We start from the raw sequence: 21,532 nt of genomic DNA on the forward strand, positions 1-21,532 counted from the left end.
AGTCAATGATTTAGGGTATTTGCGTCAAGCAAGGAGATTTAGATTAAATCTAATTTGAAATGTCTCCTGTGCTTGTAAAGTCCACATATTGTTGACAGTTAATTTGTGCTATAAGAGCACAGATTTCTATTTAACCTCTTGCTTCTTCTCAGTTTGCTAGTGATGAGAGAGGTGTGTGGAGAAATAAACACTTCAGTCTTCATGTTTTTCAGATTTCTCCAAGATTCAACAGCACATCAACATGAGGCGTATAACATCATACCGAACCGCAAGTGTTTCTTTGGAATGACATTTATTAAACAAGCAATGAGACTAACATGTACAAAAAGAGCCCTAAACATTTTACACAAAAACCTTTCTCAATCTGACTCTACTGATCTTTGATTTTGAATAGTTGAAGTTATCCATTAATTACAACAATTCCAATGTCCTCAGACGTTTTAGTGCAATGAGGATTATAACATCCATCTTATTTACCAGTTTACATAGTTTAAGAAAAAAAAGATTGCCGGCGAGCTCACACTACATTCATTCTGCATAATTCCACAAAATGAATCTATTGCATTTTCCCAACACAATTCTTGGTTTAGCATAAAAACAAAATTATTTGGGCTATAATGTTCATTTTCTGCTGGTGGTGCAACTACTGAATCATCTTGATAAAAACATTCACAAACATTAACAGCATCTTTAAAATGAAAGAAGGCAGACTCAAATGCACTGAGGAGTCAAAGCTGCCGACGTTTAGATGAGAAACTCAAAATCCAGTGTTAGAAAATGACTAACACTGGTCTTACTGTACAAACACCAGTCTTTACTCTTTTTTTATTCAATTATTAAGTTCTTGTTTTGGATGTAAAAACAGAAAATGTCACAATAACGGCAACAACAATCCGTGACACGTCATGTAGTATATATTAGTGGCATCAGACACAATGGTTTGATACAGTTCGGTCAATAAATAGTCAAACACATGTTTCAAGGATCCAGGAGTCACCACAGTAGGGTGGATCCATGTAAACAAAGCCAAACATTAGACTCCAGTGAGCAGATGGGAACGATCTAATAAGTAAATGTGTTGTACTGAAAGCTGATGACAGCAGACAAGAAAAACTATTTAAAAAGATGGACTCTACCAGCATATTTTTGTGCTATTTTCAGCCAAAAATTCATTGATCTTTTTCGATATTTCAGTAGCATCATTTATTCCACTGGCAGTATTAGTACAGGATCTAATTTTAGCCATTATACCATTATAAGATTTTCAGACTTTACAGTGAATCTTTAAGAAAGAAAAATATCAACATACGCCATCTGATTAAGGAGGACAAAAGAGTTAAAAGTGATCTAATTTTAAATTCAGGTAAATGTGTGAGATGTGTTCAATTGTTGTCCTCAATTATCACATAATTGGTCCAAGAAATAAAAGAAATATTTTCATGGGTAGAGTTCCAAATCTGAACAATACAACAGCTGTAAAAGGGGCACGTACACACTGGCATTTGTTTTTGGCCAAGGCAAAAGACCAAAAACAAATGCCAGCAGTCTTGCCGCCGTCCTGGCTGGAGTGTCTCAACAAGGCCCTCTGTAAAGGTAGACTATGCAGGATTGTTTCAAAAAACAATGTATAGACTCATACAAATCCCTCTCAATCCTCACTTATGACCCAATAGAAGTATAGCGGTGTATTGATCTCCCTCTGCCTGTATTTTCTTATTATTTTGCTGTGTTCTGGACGCTTCTAGGTGTCAACCACAGGGCAGTGGGTGTGTAGCCCCCAGCTAATAACAGCGCACAGGGTGAGAGGTCGGGACTTGTAATTTAACGACCAGGTCACATCTGTCTCTGTCTCTGAGCCGGGAAGGAGGGGCCAACTTTGAATGCTTTTTGGTGCTTACAAGCACCAACCAACAAATCCTGCATCGTATACCTTTAAGGATATGTGGCATTTGAACACGTAACTGGATCTATTACAGTGACGAAGCACAAATACTATACCCTCATGGAAATTCACAAGTCTTGTCTGTCTTTTTCCATGCATTCACAATTATTTTGCAATGAGCTGTGGCTTTTAAAACTTTTGATTTGAGAATTTTAAAAGATTTACAAGTGAGGTTGTAAGAGACATGTAGATTATGGCAGGTAGCAATTTAAATCATGTTTGCAACTTCTTTTTCTGACATTTTTGGAAAACATGTGCCATATTCACACAAACACAAAAATCACGTTTTGGTTCCCTCATAAATGAATTGTGGGTCTTCTGAACATCTGGATTAAATTATAACCACATTGCACACTAAGATTTTTTTTAACTTGGTTGTGTATCAAAGTCTACAATGTCACCGTGACATGACCTCAACATATTTTCCTGCTGGAATTTATCGGCCTGTGTAAACAAAGTTGACTGTATTCATTCACTTGAGCCACATTCATGATGATGGAAAGATACAAGGAGTGAAGATATGAGAAAGTAGATTTATACAAGTCAAGGATGTCACTCACTTCATGCTAAAGCAACAGGTCTGTCATGTTTTAGAAAATACAACTATGCCCCATTAGATGAAAATCTGCTGCACTTGCAACGAAATTGGCCAAAAACACACACATAGAAAAATCCATTTGAAGGGGTCAGTTATCAGCAACCAGCGCTATGTTTGGAGGGGAGATAGTGAGACGTTCAACCCCAAAAAGATACAATGCATCTGGGGCTGTTTTGCTGACAGCAGCAGTGGTGCACTGCAGAAAATGGGTGGAGAATGTAAGCTGACCTCAAACGTCTTCAGTGCAACCTCAAACTATCAGCCAGAGGGTTGATTATTAGACACAGCATGGTGTTCCAGCAGGATAATGACCTAAAACACACTACAGCTCTGGGTCAGGAGTGACTAAAAACTGAAAACTAATTATTTTATCAGCGTTTATTGTTGGAACAGACTAACATATCATCTGCTAGTGTCATTTTCAGAATCAAAATGTCACAGACATAACTGTTGAAATGTTGGTCTGTTTATAATAAAAGCTGAGAGTCAAAACAGGATGATTTAAAAAAAAAAAAAATGAGAGAGAGATACAACAAAACTGATGAGATGTTGTTTTAGGAATGCCCACAACAAATTTATCGAACCCAAACATCTGAGTTTTTGTTTGTGTGACAAAGATTTCCAAAGTCAAGTCAAGTCAGATTTATTTATATTGCACATTTCATACGACAGGCGTAATTCAATGTGCTCAATGTGCCAAACTTTTTTTTAAAAACAGACTACATGACCTTCATGAGTGTAAATGAACTTTTTTTTTTTTTTATCTGAACTGTATTTACATTCTGTTGCACACTGGTTAAGACTGCAAAAGTAGAATATAAAGAATCCCTTAGTTGAGATGTTAATGAGCCATTTTAAGTCAACATAAGCACAAGTATATTATTTTTATTACATCAAATAGTATAATAGTAAAATACACAAACATGTTTAATAATGCGAAAACTACTGGTAATAAAAAAAAATCCGACAATGTCATAAAATTCATGTAAATGTTATAAATGTCTGTTCTATACAGATAATATTTATACACTTGTAATGTGCTTATGATGCCTCATAATGCACTTCAAGTTAAACAAAGACTTTTGCAGTCTGCCTCAATTTAATAACCATAGCTGCCATTAAATTCTGCTCAGAAATGACTTCAGAGCTACTCGCAGAACATTTTAGTGCAAATGTAAAGTTCTGTGATATACATTGAACTTGGATATTAAGGCCATGATTTATAAACTTACAAAAAATTATTAATGCAGCATCCCAAAACTCCACAAATGTTCCTAATTTAGACGTAATTGTTGGGCTTTCTTAGTCAAATACAATTACAGGGCCCGAAGTTAATGCACAACAACTGGTCTTCATCAAGAAAACTGACTTGATGCTTGTCTAATGGTCTCCACAAGGTTCACACAATGAGTCATTTCATACCATTAAAAAAAAAAACAATAGAAAGAAACGTAAAAAAAAAAGTGTGCACTTAAATTAGACAATATCGCCACTTTAAATTATATCTATGTGCATATAAAAACACACACACACACACACACACACACACACACACACACAAAGACAAATAACAACTTTCACCCAAGACACTGATAACTGGTTGAACTATAGGAAGCACCCTTTAAACAAACAAGGAAGCCTCTGAGTAGCTTGTTTAGAGCTCACAGCCAGTTTGCACTGTCACTTAGAACAGGATGGGAATGCTAAACTGGAAACCGACCGTGCCAAATCTATCACCAAGTTTCACAATGCAGCAGGAACTAAAGACACTTTAGGCACATATTTGTCTATTTAAAGATGCTGACTGGTAAGAGGCCTTGAACACATTCAATGTGACATGAAAACATGTCCATAAGCCTTTCATATTCATAGATATTACATAACTGCTACATGAAACAATTTATATTATGTACAGACCATGACCGTTTACTGGATGTCCTATTAGGCAACACAGCAGAACATAGCAATAATGGAAAACTGTTGAATGTTATGAGACTGATTTGTCAGTTTTAGATGAAATACCTGTTAGGCGCTTCAATCAAGTATTCAGATATTGAGCCTGTATTGTGCATTCAGTAAAAAAAAAAAAAAAAAAGTTTTTTATCCCTTCATGCCTTAGATCCAAATCTCTCAGGGCTTTTGGGTCTTGATTGCCAATGAGCAGAACATTTCTGTGCAGAAGAGAGGCAGTTTCAGTGGAAGTGATCTAGTCAGGCTCAGGATAGCAGTACAGTGAGCTGTGGCTCTGTCCTCGTTTGACCTTTACGGCCTGACACACCAAGCCAACACTTAGCTACCAGGCAATGTGTGCAGCCACCCACCGCCCATAGTTTTTGTAATGTCTTTCACTTCTGGGACACGTCGGCACTTGAAACGGCGGCAAAAGGCAATTAGAGAGAGCTCTCTAACTGGTTGTTCAACACAGCAAATGTGTAATTTTACTAATTTAGCATGGTTTCTCCTTGATTTTCCACTCCACGTTTTTAGGACCACAGGCTGACAAAGCAAAGAATACAATTGCAACTTTTTAAAAAAAGGAGAAACATTGGTATTCACAATTCATAATTTAAGCATATAACAATAGGACAATTTTAACACACTGGTAAAAAATATTATTATAGTTTGTTTTGCTTCCCTTTCCGTGATGTTCCCTGAATCACAGATGCAGACTGCTGACTAAAATATTTCCTCTCACACAGGTGCAGAACATACTGTATGTGCATGCTGGCGGTCAACTGACCTCCAGCTACAGCCTTGCAATGAGTTACAGTGCAACTTTTAACAGAAGACGTGAAGCAATGAAAAGTCTATCAACTCGAATTCTTTTAGGTCGGTTTGGTGTGTCAGGGCCCTACGGCAGACGGCAGCCAAAATGTAGGCCACAGCACACTGTGTGAAAGAGTCTGGGGGTGGGGGTGTGTATTGTGGAGCACATTACTTTCGGTCCATCTGTCTGTTTGCTCCAACCCCCCCCCCCCCAACCCTGGCCTGCTTTTCCCCCCATGCCAGTCTACAGGATTTACCGTCTAGCACTAGTCTAGGTCTAATCTTCTTTTAAGCTGATCTGAGCAGCTCTCTCCTTCTCTTTTTCCTGGTCTTCCTCCTGAAGGCTGGCTTGCAGTTTAACACAAATGCTGGTGTCACCGCTCTGCAGAGCCTGGAGGAAGAGGTCTGTGTGTTCTTTTAGCCGGTCTAAGTCAGTCTGGGTGCGTCGGTTCTGCCTGAGGAGCTCCTTGGTGCGAAGTGTGATGTCTAGTAGGCCAGATTTGTTCAGGATGTTGTAAGTGTTGAAGAAGCGCTTCCTCTTTGTATCAGCATCACTGTCACTGTGGTTAAATTCTTCTGGTGAGCTGTCCTGTAGGGTGACCGCCTGGGAGACAGAGATTGGCAGGTTTTTGGAGCTAGTGGTGTGAGTGAAAGACAGGGAGGGGGTAAGCTCTGACTGGCTGACAGTTGATGAAGGCCTCTCCTTGGCAGGACTACTGCTGGAGCTGGTTTCTGTTGTGGGGAGAGAAAGTCGGCTCTGGAGCAGAGGAGACACTGTGCTGGGGGTAACAGGCAGAATAGGAGTGGTTGAGCCAGACTTGGCAATACCACCACACAGACTTCTCTTATGCTTCTCTCTTTGGTTGGAGGTCAGACTGCTACCTCTCTCTGACCCTGAAGTAGACGATGAGGAGTAAGAGGAGTAAGAGGAGGAGGAGGAAGTGGAAGAAGATGAGGAGGCAGTTCCTCTCCCTGAGGAACTAGAACTGTCTCCGGGATGTGGAGCAATCTTGGGGTAGGATTTCAGGATTGGAAGATACTTCTTCGGACGTCTTTGTCTAGAAGAGGTTTCTTTGGAGGCAGGGGAAGCTTGACGAGAGACGACAGGCTGGAGGAAAACCACCTGAGGCTGCTGGACCACTGGTTGAACCACTTCCACTGTGGGGCTATAGCCCCAGGGCTTCAGAGCAGGAGGATTATCTCCAGGCTGCGAAAGCAAAACAGTCAACATGGAATGCTTTTAATGACAGGTCCATGACAAGCATTTACCCAATTCACATTTTCTTTTTTTACTATTTACATTGACACACAAAGAAAAAAACACTCTTGACAAACAAAATGACAAAGTACCAACTAGGGCTACGCATAACCATTTCATTATCAGTTAATATTCAGATATTTTTTCTAAATAAAGAATTAATTATTTAGTCTGTGAAATGTTAAACACTGAGACAGGCCCATTACAAATTTGGACAAAAAGTTTCCTTCAAATGAATTACTTATTGACCAGCGGCCAAATTCCAATTCAACATATTGTTAACTTAATAATGAGAAGAACCTAACAATTTACATTTTTACTTGATAAATGACTAAATTTAGGCGTAGTTATAAAACAGAAACCTTCTGCTTATAAATAAATACAGAGCTGCAACGATCAGTTGATTAATCGATCGTCAGAAAATTAATTGGCAATTCTTATAAATCGATTCGTCATTTTGAGTCATTTTTTAAAGAAAAAAAATGCTGAAATTCTCTGGTTCCAGCTTTTAAAATCTGAGTATTTTCTGGTTTCTTAAAGGGGACCTATTATGCTTTTCCTTATTTTCTTGTCATATATATATATGATGTTACAATGTCGGATGTTCATATTAAACGTGGCCAAAGTGTCAAATAATGAGGTAAATGTATGTAGAAGTAATCTCTATGAGCAAAAAGCACTGGCTTCAAACTGCTCTGAACGCTCGGTTTCCAACGTTTTTTTCTACTTTCAGCCTGAGCCGACATCAGCTCGTGGCAGATTTCTTTATATGGTCATCTGCTCCACACACAATGTGCGAGTTCACTGCTCCGCTCCACTAACATTATGGCATTTTTCCATTGTTTTGGGGGTAGTCACGCCAAGCCATGACTCAAACCGAGCTGGCATCCTGTGAGTGGTTTTTTTTTTACCTGTTGGAGGTGTGCTGGTTGTCTGCAGCTCTTCATCAAACATCATCATCACTGTGGCTGTTTCTGCTTGTGCTCTTCCTCCCTGCATTATTTCTAACTGATTCGCTGAACAAAGAGGGCTTAAAGAGACAGGAGCTAAGACTGCCGGATAGAGACAGAGGCTGAACTGAGGGGCTGCATAAAGGGCCAGTATGATAAATAAGGAGTTTTTTGAACTGTGAATCATGTAAAGCTACTCTAGTGGAGTCCCAGAATAAAAATAGAGAGTCGGAAATGAGCATAATAGGTCCCTTTTAAGTTCTCTATGATAGTAAACTAAACATATATATCTTTGTGTTGTGAATGTTGGTCAGGACTAAACAAAACATTTTAGGTTGCATCTTAAGCTTTGTGAAAAATTTCTGGCATTTTATAGACCAAACAACTAATCTACTAATCAACAAAATAATCAACAGATTAATCAATATTGAAAAAAATCATTAATTGCAGCCTTAATTACATATTAATAGGGGAAAAGCCCCAATGTGATGAGGAAAAAGGCCATTTCTACTAATCAATGAAAACAAGAAGGTTTAACACAGACTAGAGTGAGACCATTAAGTTTAATTCTGCTGAACAAACTGTGGCAGAAATCATCTTCGAAAGTTGAATAATAAATAAAGTCATTCTTGTTTTTTGATTGCCCTGCCTTTTTTCCAATTGCATTTTTAAAATAAATTAAACTGAGCCAACTCTACTTTACTTCTACTTATCTGCTGTTTGTCAGCAAGGAGTTTTGAAACTATGTGAATGGTCAGCCTTTTTCTGGTGAAACATTCCAGGCAACTGTGACTAGACAGTGAAGACACACTCAAGTTAAACCAGCAGTGCGGAACTTTTACATATAAATGAACGTCTGTTACATTCAAGCCCTTGCCAAATGACTTCACACAATGGTGATTAAGCCTAACCCCAGCAGGTGAATCTCTCTATTTTTCAGTATACCAGAGTTTCTAATCTGGTGTCGGGTTTGACATTCCCACGCTGGCCGGATGAACGCATACTGCACATCCTCTATGGGCAGGGCATGCACACTAGAAACTTCCACCAGCCGAGTGGTTAACTTCCGCTTAGCTCTCTGATAACTTGAATGGGGAAAAAATAATTTAACTGTGCAGCTTTTCTAGACTTGGACCGAATGGATCAAATTCTGATACTGACACAAGTAATTTTGCAGAGGTTTGTGCGACGCTCAAAACAATTCATCCATTGTTTTACAGCCGCAACAGTAGCGTCAGAGTAGGCTACGGCGGAGCCTATGATGTAAGCATGCTAGCAGTGTTTTTGTAATTCTTCTCACTGCCAGAAGGGGGAGACAAAAGTCCCGCGATCCAACTTTAAACACAGGCGCAATAAAACAGGACTGTCACTTGTGACCTAATCATACCACTGCCTGAAGTTAAAAGGTGAGAATGAATGAAATCACAGTTTTTTTATGTCTACGCTACAGAGTTAAGGTTTTGCGGTGTAGCAGCCACATACCTGCTTAAGAAGAACGTTGTTCATGATAATCATTGGTGAGAGGTTTGAGTAGGAGCCTCCCACCACAGCCAGCTGAGAGGGCTGGGGCCCTGAGCCTGGAGTCTGTGGACCCCCAACAGAACAGGGTGAGTCCTCAGTAGTGTCCATTGAGCTCATGTGCTCTGAGCTTGCATCTACAGGCCAGGAAGAGGAGTGACTTGGGTTCATTAAGTCAAACTTTATAACTAAAGCACATTAAACTGTGGCAAGGGTGATTTCAAACCTGAGAATCCAGAGTCTCTCTCTGAATCAGCTCGGGAGTCTCCAGACTTCATGATGCAAGGTCTGTTTTCTGCCCTTGAGTGACTCTCTGCCTTCCTTTTGGTGCTCATCTTCTTTCCTGTTGTACTGACAATATCCTTGGCTCCACAAGCTCTCACAACAACTACATCAGCATATCAGAGGGTAAATCTAGGAATCAACAGACAACATAGAGTAGACCCTCTTTTCATGTCAATGACAGATGGCGGAGTTGTATCTTGATATATATATATGACACAAAAGGTGTTGGATGACATGTTCAGTTAGAGCTGGGCAGGATATCAATATCATTATATGGTATTTTTGTTATTTTAATACTATGATGTGATACAAACAACTCATCCTGGGCTCAAAGGCGGCATTGCAGTTTTTTAAGGTGAATGTAATGAACAAGCCTGTATTATTTCCTGTTTGGCCATAATTTTTCCACAAAGAGCATATCTAAAAGCCACCCATAGTTTCGAGCGAGTAAGCGTTAAAATCACTGTATGAAAACACCAAAAATTTTAACTTAGCTGCACAAAATACAGATATCAAAATATTGAGATAGCTAAAAAAAAATATAACATTATTACGTAGCGTTAACTTTGTTAGCATGGCACTAACTTACATCTTTAACAACCACAAAACGTTAAAGCTGTATGACAGTACAGGGTGTTTTTAGTTAACTGGGGTAACTAAAAACATTGTCTGACGCCCTAACTAACCAAGCTGCAAGCAACTGAAACACTGAAAAACTGAAACTGAAAAAAAAATGCAAACAAGACGGACGAACAATTCAAGTAACGTTAAGCACTTTGTCTAGCTGCACTACGCGTTAACATTGAATGTAAAGCTAATGTTAGCTTTTAGCGTTAACTGACACGAAGTGGACAACGGGTACATAAACGCCACAAAACGGACACACAAAAGAATATGCGTACTTTTCTCCTGGCGCTGGTCCGACGACGCTGTTTACAAAGCTGAGGGAACCGAGCCTGCCCCCCGGTCGAGGTGCCTACCGACTGTTTTTCTTGGTGTGGCGGTCGCTTGCTGCTGCTGCTGCTGCCCCGGCCTGTACTAGAACTCGGCGTCCCACGGTACTCTCCACGAGACACACCGCCCCTCCCCTGTCCGCTCGGTCACATGCGGAGCAAGGTGGCAACAATCGTTAACCGTTACCGTTTACTTGTCCTCTGGGAACATCCAAACTCAAGGTAGGCTAGTAGCGACCTGGTTGCTCTCGCCTAACCAACCGACAACTGTTCCTAGATGGCGAAAAGTGTAACAGGACAGGATATTCGTTGCAGCCATTCTGCCATATTTGGCGATTTGGGGCGTGGCTTTGTCTAGAGTACATGTGACGTCACTTTCTTTAGGCTTCTACGCCCGCCCACTGTGCCTGTCTCCTGGCTCCTGATTGGCCGGCGAAGCCAGCAGCTTAAAAACGTGACCGCTGCCGAATGTGTGGCAAGTTAAGGACATTGTGTTCGGCGTGCAGCCGGGAAGTGTACAGTCCTGTACAGGCACATCAAATGTGTCGACGGGGAGCCTGGTGACGTGAGGTTTCGAGTGTAATATTCTGGTGTATTATATAATAGCCTGGAAGGCCTAGAGCTAAGCTGAGCAAGTCTCCTCTGCTGCGTGTCGGAAGAAGTAAACACAACCACCCCTCAGAACAACACGTCCTCACGTGCAGGCACGCTGCTCTAAACTGCATTTACTTTTACTATGGACAGTCCGTTCCCAAGCCTGTAATAACAAACTGGAACAGAAGATAACCACCATTAAGCACAGTGAGAGCAGAATAATGGAAAGTTCTCCAACAATATGAAAGAGATTATACCTCGTAGTAAGTTGAAACCTACGAAACAAAACGTGAACATCAGGGTTATGAATGTGATTCAGTCATACATTTTAATGATTTTTCATCACTCAACAAAGTTAGCCTGGCGAGCTTGGTGACCCTGCATGGTGAATTACTTTGTGAGGAAGCTTAACTGTTTGTTTATTTATTCATTTAATTGTAAGGGACCATGTACATTGTTAAACATACAGTAAATGTTACCATCTGATGTACTGTACCAGAGTTAGATTACAGTTAATTTTCATCCGCAGTCCCTTGGCAGGTCACAATTAAAACATGTGCTTGATAACAGAACAGAATAAATATTGACTCTAACCACACTGTCATCTAATATGTGTCTGGAAGGCTGTGAATGCTGTCCAAATCAATGAATACCAGTGACCCCCTGTGCTTTGTTAACAATGTGCTTACTACAGAGCCTTTTCAGATACAGAGTGATACACAGTGTCCTCACATGTTACCAACCCTAATGATCTACCAAGGCAAATGAAGATAAGACAGAGGCTCCTCGTATTTGGAGTGCATTTTATTACAGGAACTTATCATGTCTCAAAATTAGGCAGAATCAGTAGATGTTCATCATAGAAACACAGCTGAAATAACACAATTACATTGAGGAAGTCACATAGATAGTTTGTTTTCTGTTTCCATAGCTGCATAAATAATGGAGGACATAATGGGATGTATGACATTTATAACAACGTGAGTCATTTTGCAAAAGTCACAATGAAAATGAAGTTATGGAGAAGGTCTCTGGCCTCTCTTTGATTGTTGCCATTGATCTAACAGATAATCAGTGAACACTTCAGGATGGATGGAGGTCTTTCTTGCTTTTATTCTTTTTATTTGTATTTATATTTACATTTTTTAATGTAATGTCTTTATCTTTAATCATCCTTTTATCTTCTCTCTACTGTGTTTTCGCGTCTCTCTTGTCTTCTTGTTTTAATGTTATCTTAACTTTACCTTAATTTTGTCTTGCTTTTGTTTGACTTTACTGATTGCCTTCTGAGTATCCTGCTTTTGCTTTGTCTGTCAATGCACTTTGTAAACTCTGTTTTTAAAGGTGCTATATAAATAAAGTTTACATTATTATTATTATTATTAATCCTTCCCCCTTGGCAACTGATAAGCTTTAAGCATTCCACCCATTATCTCTGTATCTCTGACATGTTGTATCCTGTCTATTTTTAAAACCCCGCACAAAAGAAACAGGAGTTTTGAAATGAAAACTGACAGGGATTGTTGGCTATTACCAACAGCAATCAGAGCTAAATGAGTTTGATACGGTTGTTTAATCAAAAAAGAAAACAATGCATGGATAAGATGCCAAGTTGAACATCTAGCGGATGCACAAGATGAGGAAAGATGTTTAGATAGATGTAGAAGATGAATAGTCTTTGCGATCAGTCCCCAGATGTGCTGTTGTTCACCTCTACAAAGTCATTCATCCAAATTAAACTTTGGATGGATGTGTGAATCAGTGAAGTCCTATCTTGTTTTGAGGGATTGATGGCACCTGGAGAGACAAAAACAAACAATAAAAGAAATTGAATTTTTTAAAAACACATTAGTCCTTTTACCCCGCCCTCCCCCTACATCAACAGAATTATGACTATTCAATGAAAGGTAATCGCTAACAATAAAGAAACCTGATTCAAACTCCAAATTGAAAAGAATATATACTGAGGCAATTAAATCTCATGTTCAAAGGCATCACTAAATACAACATAACATAACATTTCTTGAGTCTGTCTTTAAGCAGGACCTTGAGAACCCATTTGGGAAGTTATGTTTTCTATCTTACTCCTTATTTAAATGTCTCTGGAGTGAATATGATCTAAGAGTGAATTTAATTACTCTATAGGTAATTACACATCACATGACATGACATGTGGAGTTCCCCAAGGCTCCATTCTGGGGCCTCTTCTGTTCAACATCTACATGCTCCCACTAGCTCAGATTATGGAAAACAACAAAATATGTTACCACAGTTATGCGGATGACACACAAATGTACATAACCATATCACCAGAGGACTATGGTCCAATACAAGCACTGAGTAAGTGCATTGAACGAATTGACGATTGGATGTGCCAGAATTTTCTTCAATCAAACAAAGACAAAATTGAAGCAATTGTTTTTGGAGCCAAGGAGGAACGTTTAAAAGTCGGCACTCAGCTTCAGTCGATAATGTTAAAAACTACAAACCAAGCCAGAAATCTTAGTGTAGTCATGGACTCAGACCTGAATTTCAACAGCCACATTAAGACAATTACAAAGTCATCCTACTATCACCTGAAGAATATATCAAGAATTAAAGGACTTATGTCTCAGCAGGATTTGGAAAAACTTGTCCATGCATTTATCTTCAGTAGACTTGACTACTGTAACGCTGTCTTCACAGATCTCCCTAAAAAATCGATCAGACAGCTGCAGTTGATTCAGAACGCTGCTGCTCAAGTCGTCACTAAGACCTAGAAAGTGGATCATATCACTCCAGTTCTCAGATCTTTACACTGGCTTCCTATCTGTCAAAGAATTGATTTTAAAATACTGCTGTTGGTTTATAAAGCGCTGATTGGTTTAGGGCCAAAATACATTTCTGATCTGCTGCTACAGGTCACCTGGGACAGATCTGCTTTCTGTCCCCAGAGTAAAAACTAAACATGGAGAAGCAGTCTTCAGTTTTTATGCTCCACATAACTAGAACAAACTCCCAGAAAACTGCAGGTCTGCTGCAACTCTCAGTTCTTTTAAATCACAGCTGAAGACTTTTCTGTTTGCCGCTGCCTTTTATTAAACCAAATTTGAGGGTTAATATTTTACACTGCACTGTAACTTTTATTCTCTTGTTTTATCTGTCTCATTCCCTTTTAGCTTCTTTTTATTTCCAAATTTAACACTTTTTAATTGTTTTTATATGTGTTTTTACTTGTGTTGCTTTTATATTCTGTTTTGATGCTTTTTATGCTCTATGTAAAGCACTTTGAATTGCCTTGTTGTTGAAATGTGCTATACAAATAAACCTGCCTTGCCTTGCCTTTTCCCTAATAGATGAGCCTCCTAAACATAAACAACTGATCATCAGTCCAGCAGCTTTTGTCCCTCTTTTGAAAGTACATTCCAGTCTTTTTTCCCCATCCTACATTTGGTAGTTCTCCACAGGCAATGGTACAGCTAGTTCCAAAATGCAAGTGGACTCTGGGGATTATGAGACCCACTAATGAGCCCAAATACTGTCTCAAAACCGCAAGTCACAACTGGAATGATCATTTTGACTCCTCCATGAATGGATTACAGAACACCATTGCCCTGCCCACAAGGCACACACCCGGGGCCGAGGGGTCAGAGGTCCCTTCATGAGTGCCTCATTGTAGAGTGAAAAAGCAAAATGTTCTCTTGAACCACTGAGATAAATTCCTAAACATTCACTTTAAGGTTGTCACAAGAATGAGGCCATCATGGCGCCATTAAAGGGAATTTGTATCCCCCTCAAGTTTTACGTAGGATGTTTAAATCTAGTTGAGTTTATGTTCAGTACTGACATCAAGCAGTGGGTGGGCCCTCCGAATCTGCTGGAGGAAAGTAAAATGTCTGGCAGAAATTAAAACGACTGTTGACCACTAAAGATGGGGTGGAAGGGTTATGTGATGATGGGCCCGTAGACCTAAGCTATGGTTTACAAAGGAATGTAAGCCAAGGCAAGTCAAGGTGCGGCACGAGCATTGCACGTGACTCGACAACAGCGAGAACAACATGGCCACACACAGGCTCCTACATAAAATACTTTTGTGGGACAACTTGCAGACCCACATCAAACACAGCCTTCCAAAGTCCATATTCTGGCTTCACCATCTCTTCTTAACAGAGGAGATGGTGAAACCCTATAGTCACTGCTTCATCATCACCCGATCCCACCTGCTTCAAACCAGTGTTCCTTGTTCTCCAAGAAGGAAAAGTACTTAAATGACTGAGCCAATACTGATAATAATGAACTTTTAATGAAGATAATCACTTGATTCTTCCAACCCAGCTTCATATCAGCTTCAGTTGTCGTGTTAAAGGGATCTTTTTATGGCATTATGGACATGAGGAACGACAACAGCAACCAAAAGACAGTTTCCATGTACTTACAAATGAGTATTGTTGTGTTTTAGGAAGAATCTAGCCTTTAACTGAATCACTTCTTAACACTACACTACAACTTGTTTACCACTTAAAATTTTGAAACCTCACACTGTAGCCTTTTTTAGTTACCAATATTTATTTTGGGAATTTCATTCTTTAAGGCAATGTCTTCATTGTGCACTCTTTCACAATTGGTTACACAACAATATCCCTTGGTAAATTGGAAAAAAAAAGCAGAGAGAGAGAGAAGCATGGAGAGATTATCCGTGACACACGCTGCCCTTTTGACCTTTACGTCAAAAGAGGGAGCTCACAGACAAACAAAACACCAAACTCACTGGACACGAAACTCCCGTGTCTGTCTGTAAAAAGGAGGTGCTGTGTCTGATAGTGCTCTGGGACTGAATTGCTTGAGCTTAAAAGTTCATCGGGTCACTTTCTCACAAGGTGGATTTGGCTGCTTTTCGGATGTATCCCTTCCCCTGGTCAGTTTCGGTTTCAAGGCTGGAATCAAGCTCCCCTGCTGTTAAACTCTTACTCCAGTTGCACCATTATACTGCCATGAGTCATGCTGTACTATGTACTGATTGAATGGGATAAAACTATGAATACAAAGCTTTACTCTATGTGAGCTAGCTGTCCTGACTACCAGAGAAAATAAAACATAAAATTTCTTTATTTCTTTATTTTGTTCTTTCTTTTTTCCTGATATGTGAATGTGTTTTTTAATCTCAATAGTCCTTGGTTACAACAATAAGCGGCCTTGGATTATTGTGCTATGAATGCTCCGTGGCCTCGCTCAGAAGCACAAGCTCATCATAAGTGGTTGGCAGATTATAGGCCTCCCAAGAAGAGAGCAACACGATATATTGTGATATTGTTTAATCTCATCTGTCCTTGGTAGTCTGACAGTGTGGAGGAAAAGGTGATAAATATAGCAATGAATGTCCAAACATTATGAAACTGTGTGTGTATGTGCCACAGGGGGATAATCCATCTCTTACTTGCCACATCCGTTTGTTGTCTTCTTGTTTTTCCTCTTCCGAGATCTGTTCTTGATAGACTCACTGCTGCTATGAAGGAAGAGCAAAGTGCAATGAAAATATTGATGTGTTCAAGTCTGATAGATGAAATGTTCATCTACTGACCTTTTATTATTTAGAAGATTCTGTCGGAGTCTAAAAACAGCGGGAAAAAAAAGCATAGAGAACTGGAAGTAAGTTGCACTGTATACATTTGCATTTGCATCTCAATTTGCATTTAGTGTTTATTACAAACAATGGACTCTCAGTGATTTACCTGCATTCACATGTCTGATGCTCCACAAAAGTGAGTTCCACATATTGCAAAGATTTGATGGGATGAATCCTTATTACCTGAGGAACGAAATAAAGGAGGAAACTGAATAGAGGACCATATATGTAATGTTAACAGAAAGTGCACATTTAAATCTCCCTCCAGGTGTTTCTGTTAACAAAGATCTTTCCACACCTGCAGAGTGATGTTGCGTTGAAGGGTAGGGTAGCACTCCGTGCTTTCATCGACACAGCAACCGGAGCATCGCCAAAGTGGGACGCAAGCAGGTTTGTAGATGTGCTCCACTTCTCCGGGGTACTCCTGCTCCACATCCACCAACTGCTCCATGGGTCGACACATGCTCTTCGCCCAAACCTCCTGGAACTCCATCACTACGAGACAAGTTGAATATTTAAATAAGGTCTAACAGCAAGCGAATGATAACTGTCAAATTATGATTGCATTACAGTTTCATGAGCACAACTTTTACCTCTTGAGAGACTCTCTTCTGGCTGTTTTGAAATCTGCAAAATACATTTTTTTGAAAGTTTATTTCATAAAAATACTGTAAGCGTGGTTGTAATGAGAGAAACTTGACACAGGTGAGAAAAGAGTGGGAACATGAATGATTAGAATAGCAGCGGGTTCATGGAGCAGTTGCAGAGCTCCCTCTTGTGGCAAAGAAGCAGTAGTGTACTCATAATAACCTAATATAAACAGTGATGCGGCACATGGTTTGAGGAGTGTACCACTGCTTGCAAATCGGCAAAAAAGCCCGCAGCAAAAATGAGCCAGCCAACAACAAAAGTGCACTTGATTTCTCAACTTGTTTTGAATACTAGCTGGTTTATTATCACAAGGAGTGAAGTATGCAAAGAATAACAGCAAAGAATAGCTGCTGCCTTGACTCATGGGAGTTTTAACACACAATAAACACTGCTAAAACAAAGGATAGCACTGAGCAGAATCATGACACAGCGTGAATTTTGGTAAGTTCTCACAATCCCGGGCTCCAACTCACAAAGGCAACGTTCCCGAATTTTGTGAACGACAAATTGAGCAGAAACACAAGTGCAAAGTTGATCTTGGCTCTCTCTTTCTTTTGAATATCAACTATCTCTTTCTGACTCCTCACCTCTCTCCTGCTTTCCCCATGCCTCCCTCTATCTGCCTCTATCTCCGAGAACAGTGATGGGAACATTGTCTTCCTAAATGTCACATGCAGGGAATTGCTTCAGGTTTTACTGCAGGATTTTTATGTTTACAGCCCAAACCTAGATGACCCAGATGCATAACAACAGCTGTAATGAGGGTAGGATATGCAGATAAGACATACAGGAATAACACAATGTGATGATAAAGTGGTTCGCCACTGGATATGAATCACGATGAGCTCCACAAATACTGTGTTTAAAATGGATTGTCGGTTTTTCCACTAAGAGCGAGAATCATGGAAAAAATTTGTGCATCTTCACTTCCCTTTCTCCTCTTTGCTTTTTTCCCTCAAAAATTTAAACCCAGTTTCGAAGGCAAACCGCAACAGTTATTTTAATACAGTACAAAAATTTTAAAAATGACATGAGATAGGGGTGTTAAGTTGATCTTGGCTTTCCTCTTTCCTTTGATTTCACGTCTTTCTCAATCCCACTTTCTCCACCTCTCCTCCTATTTCTCTTTATATGTGATTTTGAAGTGTCACGTGTACAGTATGTTTTAGTTCAGTGTTTTAAGAGATGTAATGGAAAACCCATACTTTATATCCTCTGCATCACACAAACAGTTATTGCATTTTTGATTAACTCATATTGTATAACTATGGAACATGTAACCATCTGTGCTAATTATATTTGACACTGGATCAGAGTAGGGAGTAGCCTCATCTTGGACATACTACAGTTCTTTTTTAATTAGTTGGTAGCTTTGATGCCATCCAGTACTGCACCCACATTCTAATATATTTACCACAATCCTCGCCTATAAAAAGTAAGTACACTTTGTAACTGACATCAGTCTGCAATTACACTCTGTTGTGCTGATCCCTTGCAGGGTTTTTCATTAAAGGAAAAAAAGACAACTTGGTCATTGTCAGCTGTTTATTTTCAGATTTCCACCAAAGAGACAAATAGTTGAAGGTGTATGGTTTAGTGCACTGAAAACACTGAAGTCTTATTGCGGTTGATTTGGAAGAATCTAGTAAACCAAAGTATTTGCCAAGGTCACTGTCCAGATTTGATCTTGTCTTCAGATTTTTGTGGATGTTGTTTTTTTCCCCCAGTTATCAACCTAAAAATGGGAATCTCTTAGTAGAGTTTTGACTTTGACTGCAAGCTGGGCTTGACCTGATTCTGAAACGCCAAAGGCAGGTGAAAAGAAGTGGTTGAAGATCCCAACTTCATTAAAATTTATTGTGTATAGAGTTCAAGCTTACAAGGCAAACCTTTGACACTTGAATGCAAAGGTCGTTGCAATCTTGGAAAACCTCTTTAAAAGGGCACTCCAGTGATTTAGCATTGCACTTTTGTTAATTTAGGGGACTCACAAGAGACAGGCTGAAAAAGAAACCGTCAGAATCGAAGCAGCAGAGGTCGGGATATCACGACTCGAGTTTGTTTAAGCTCCAAAAACAGGGGACACAATCCCAGATAACCTTGATGACATCATTAGGGTTATCATCAGGCTTTAGAAAGCTCACAGACAACATTATGCAACTCTTCACAGAGGTTGAGTAGTACTCCTTCTGACAAGTTAACTGAGCTTCATGTGTAAAATCAGTGGAGTACTACTGTGCCCTACATGCACAGTGCCATTCATGTTATATGACAAAGTGTAGATTGGTTTTGTTCTCATCATTTAAAAAATTCCTCCAAACATGTTTTAAGATACATAAAAAACCTTGCTTTGAATAATAGTTTGTGTATGATATGGTTTTTTCCACAAAAAGGTTCAGTTAACTAGTGAAGAATTCTTAAAATTACATCTACTCCTGCCTCCTCATTAAAAAAAACAAACCAGAATCCATAAACATGTAAATATTGTTCATTTACAAAGTTTAATTACTGGATGCAAGACGTCTCCTACTTCACTGAAAACTAAATTTTCAGTGTAACTGTACTGGAGGCTTCAAGTTTCCACATCACACTTGTGTAAGTTGCATACTAGATCACAGTTGGCTTCCAAAACTAGTTGTGATGTCATAAATCATGCTTACACGCCTTAAACTCAGATTTTTGGCGAGTACAGAGAAACTTTCCACCTCTGGCAGATTCATTTGAACACTTCATTATAGTGTCTAACTCTGCACATACATTATTCTGCACAGAAAAACAAATTTTGTAGCATTTTTAGTACAAATATTAAGATTTCTATTCATGATTTCTTACCCTGAAGACACAAACCCTTGTTAAACACATAAGTTCCCTTTAAATGTTCATTCTTTCAACCTCCTGTGCTAAGAGACTGCAATGCAGTTTCCCTATATGGCATATTCACTGTGCAATTGTCTGCAATTGCACCTGTGCTAAACCAGAGATATGGAGTATTTTAACCAACGTCACATCCAGAGGAGCAGAACCTGGAGCTACAGCGTCTCCAAACCACAGCCTTCGCTTGATTCAGCAGAGTCAACTTTCTCCAAACTTACTGATGCACCTCAAGCTGTGCACTCTCTCTCTCTCTCTCTCTCTCACAGACTTGGTTGAGTTTTTCACAGTTTCGCTCTCAGATATGTAATTCTATAAACCTCTCTATCTCGATCCGGATCAGAGAAACATGCAGCAGCTGCATCTGATACAGCTGGTTCAGTAACTATCTGTACAGATGACTGTAAACATGCCAATTCCTAAACCCCTCAATGCAGATGGTATCTTAATGGTGGGGCACAGGCAGTCAAAATACAGATAGTGCATAAAAAGGCTGGAGAGTGTAACAGATGTATCATCTCAGAGCAAAAAAACATTAAAATTTGACTCCTGTTAGCTTCAGTAATAGTTAGTAATAGTAAAAATGAAATAGTGATAGTAAAAGGAGTCAAATTTAGAGGAGTGATTGAAAAAAAAGACAAGAAAACTCCATCACTACGCATCCACAATGTCACAAAATTAACACAATTTCAAAAGGAATTTCACAAGTCAGTCAATTTGAAAAATAACAAATCGCCTAAGTAACAAAAGTAAATTCCAATCTTAACAAGAAAAATAATCAATAATGCTTGTTTTAGAGTTATTTGATTTACCTGCGCAGGTATCAGCTGCACCAGAAGAAGCGCTAAAAAATGTAAGACTACGAAGAAACTTTTCATGTTGCCAAAGAGGACAAGTTATCGTCTCTTTTCTTCAGTCGGTCAGAAACAAATGAAAACGCCTATAAAAGAGGTCGATTTTGTGACGCGGCTGGAAGTTTTGATTGGCGCGCGCTTCCCGCTGATGCGCGAGCTGGGATGGAGAGCGTGCGCCTGACTCGTGAACATATATATACAGCTGATGATCAATGGAAGAGAGTCGAAACATGAATTTAATTTAAAAAAAAAAAAAGAAATGATGATGTAAGTTACTCCAGCCTGTCTGACTCTCTCTCTCTCTCTCTCTCTCTCTCTCTCTCTCTCTCTCTCTCTCTCTCTCTCTCTCACACTCTCACACACACACACACACACACACACACACACACACACACACACACAGAGACACACACACTTATTTTTCTATCTATGGACTTATGAATATTATGGATATAAACATCATAATTAATGTATAGATAAAACATTATCATAAACTATTATAAACAGAAGATTGATTTGATTTCATTTGGATCTCTTTTAGCCCATTAGTTAATCTTCCAAGAGTCTACATTAAAAACATTTAAGCATACAATAATTCATAAATAATTCCACACATAGCCTAATTGTAACCCATACACTGGCATATATATTGTATGTACCTACATATTCATCTACATATGTTCACATATA

The 21,532-nt window shown here is 39.3% G+C and overlaps 1 protein-coding gene across 2 annotated transcripts; it reads right to left on the reverse strand.

Annotated features, from left to right (window-relative positions):
- Positions 1 to 275: 275 nt before the first annotated feature.
- cipcb (CLOCK-interacting pacemaker b) lies at positions 276 to 20,975 on the reverse strand. Of its 2 annotated transcripts, XR_006092067.1 has the most exons (8): positions 20,801 to 20,975; positions 17,060 to 17,093; positions 16,765 to 16,961; positions 16,573 to 16,649; positions 16,422 to 16,451; positions 16,278 to 16,346; positions 10,220 to 12,661; positions 9,369 to 9,446 (listed from the first exon to the last, which is right to left on the reverse strand). XR_006092067.1 is itself a non-coding variant. In XM_042390471.1 (4 exons), exons 2-4 carry the CDS (start codon positions 9,365 to 9,367, stop codon positions 5,584 to 5,586), a joined length of 1,212 nt encoding a protein of 403 aa, XP_042246405.1. In that variant the 5' UTR covers positions 9,368 to 9,446; positions 10,220 to 10,605; the 3' UTR covers positions 276 to 5,583. The 2 variants fall into 2 exon arrangements, 1 of the variants encoding a protein (XP_042246405.1); XM_042390471.1 differs by lacking the exons at positions 16,278 to 16,346; positions 16,422 to 16,451; positions 16,573 to 16,649; ... (1 more) ...; positions 17,060 to 17,093; positions 20,801 to 20,975 and adding exons at positions 276 to 6,513; positions 8,997 to 9,169 and having other exon boundaries at positions 9,259 to 9,446; positions 10,220 to 10,605.
- Positions 20,976 to 21,532: the final 557 nt, after the last annotated feature.

Source organism: Thunnus maccoyii, chromosome 17, assembly GCF_910596095.1.
Source record: "Thunnus maccoyii chromosome 17, fThuMac1.1, whole genome shotgun sequence".
Lineage (NCBI taxonomy): Eukaryota > Metazoa > Chordata > Actinopteri > Scombriformes > Scombridae > Thunnus > Thunnus maccoyii.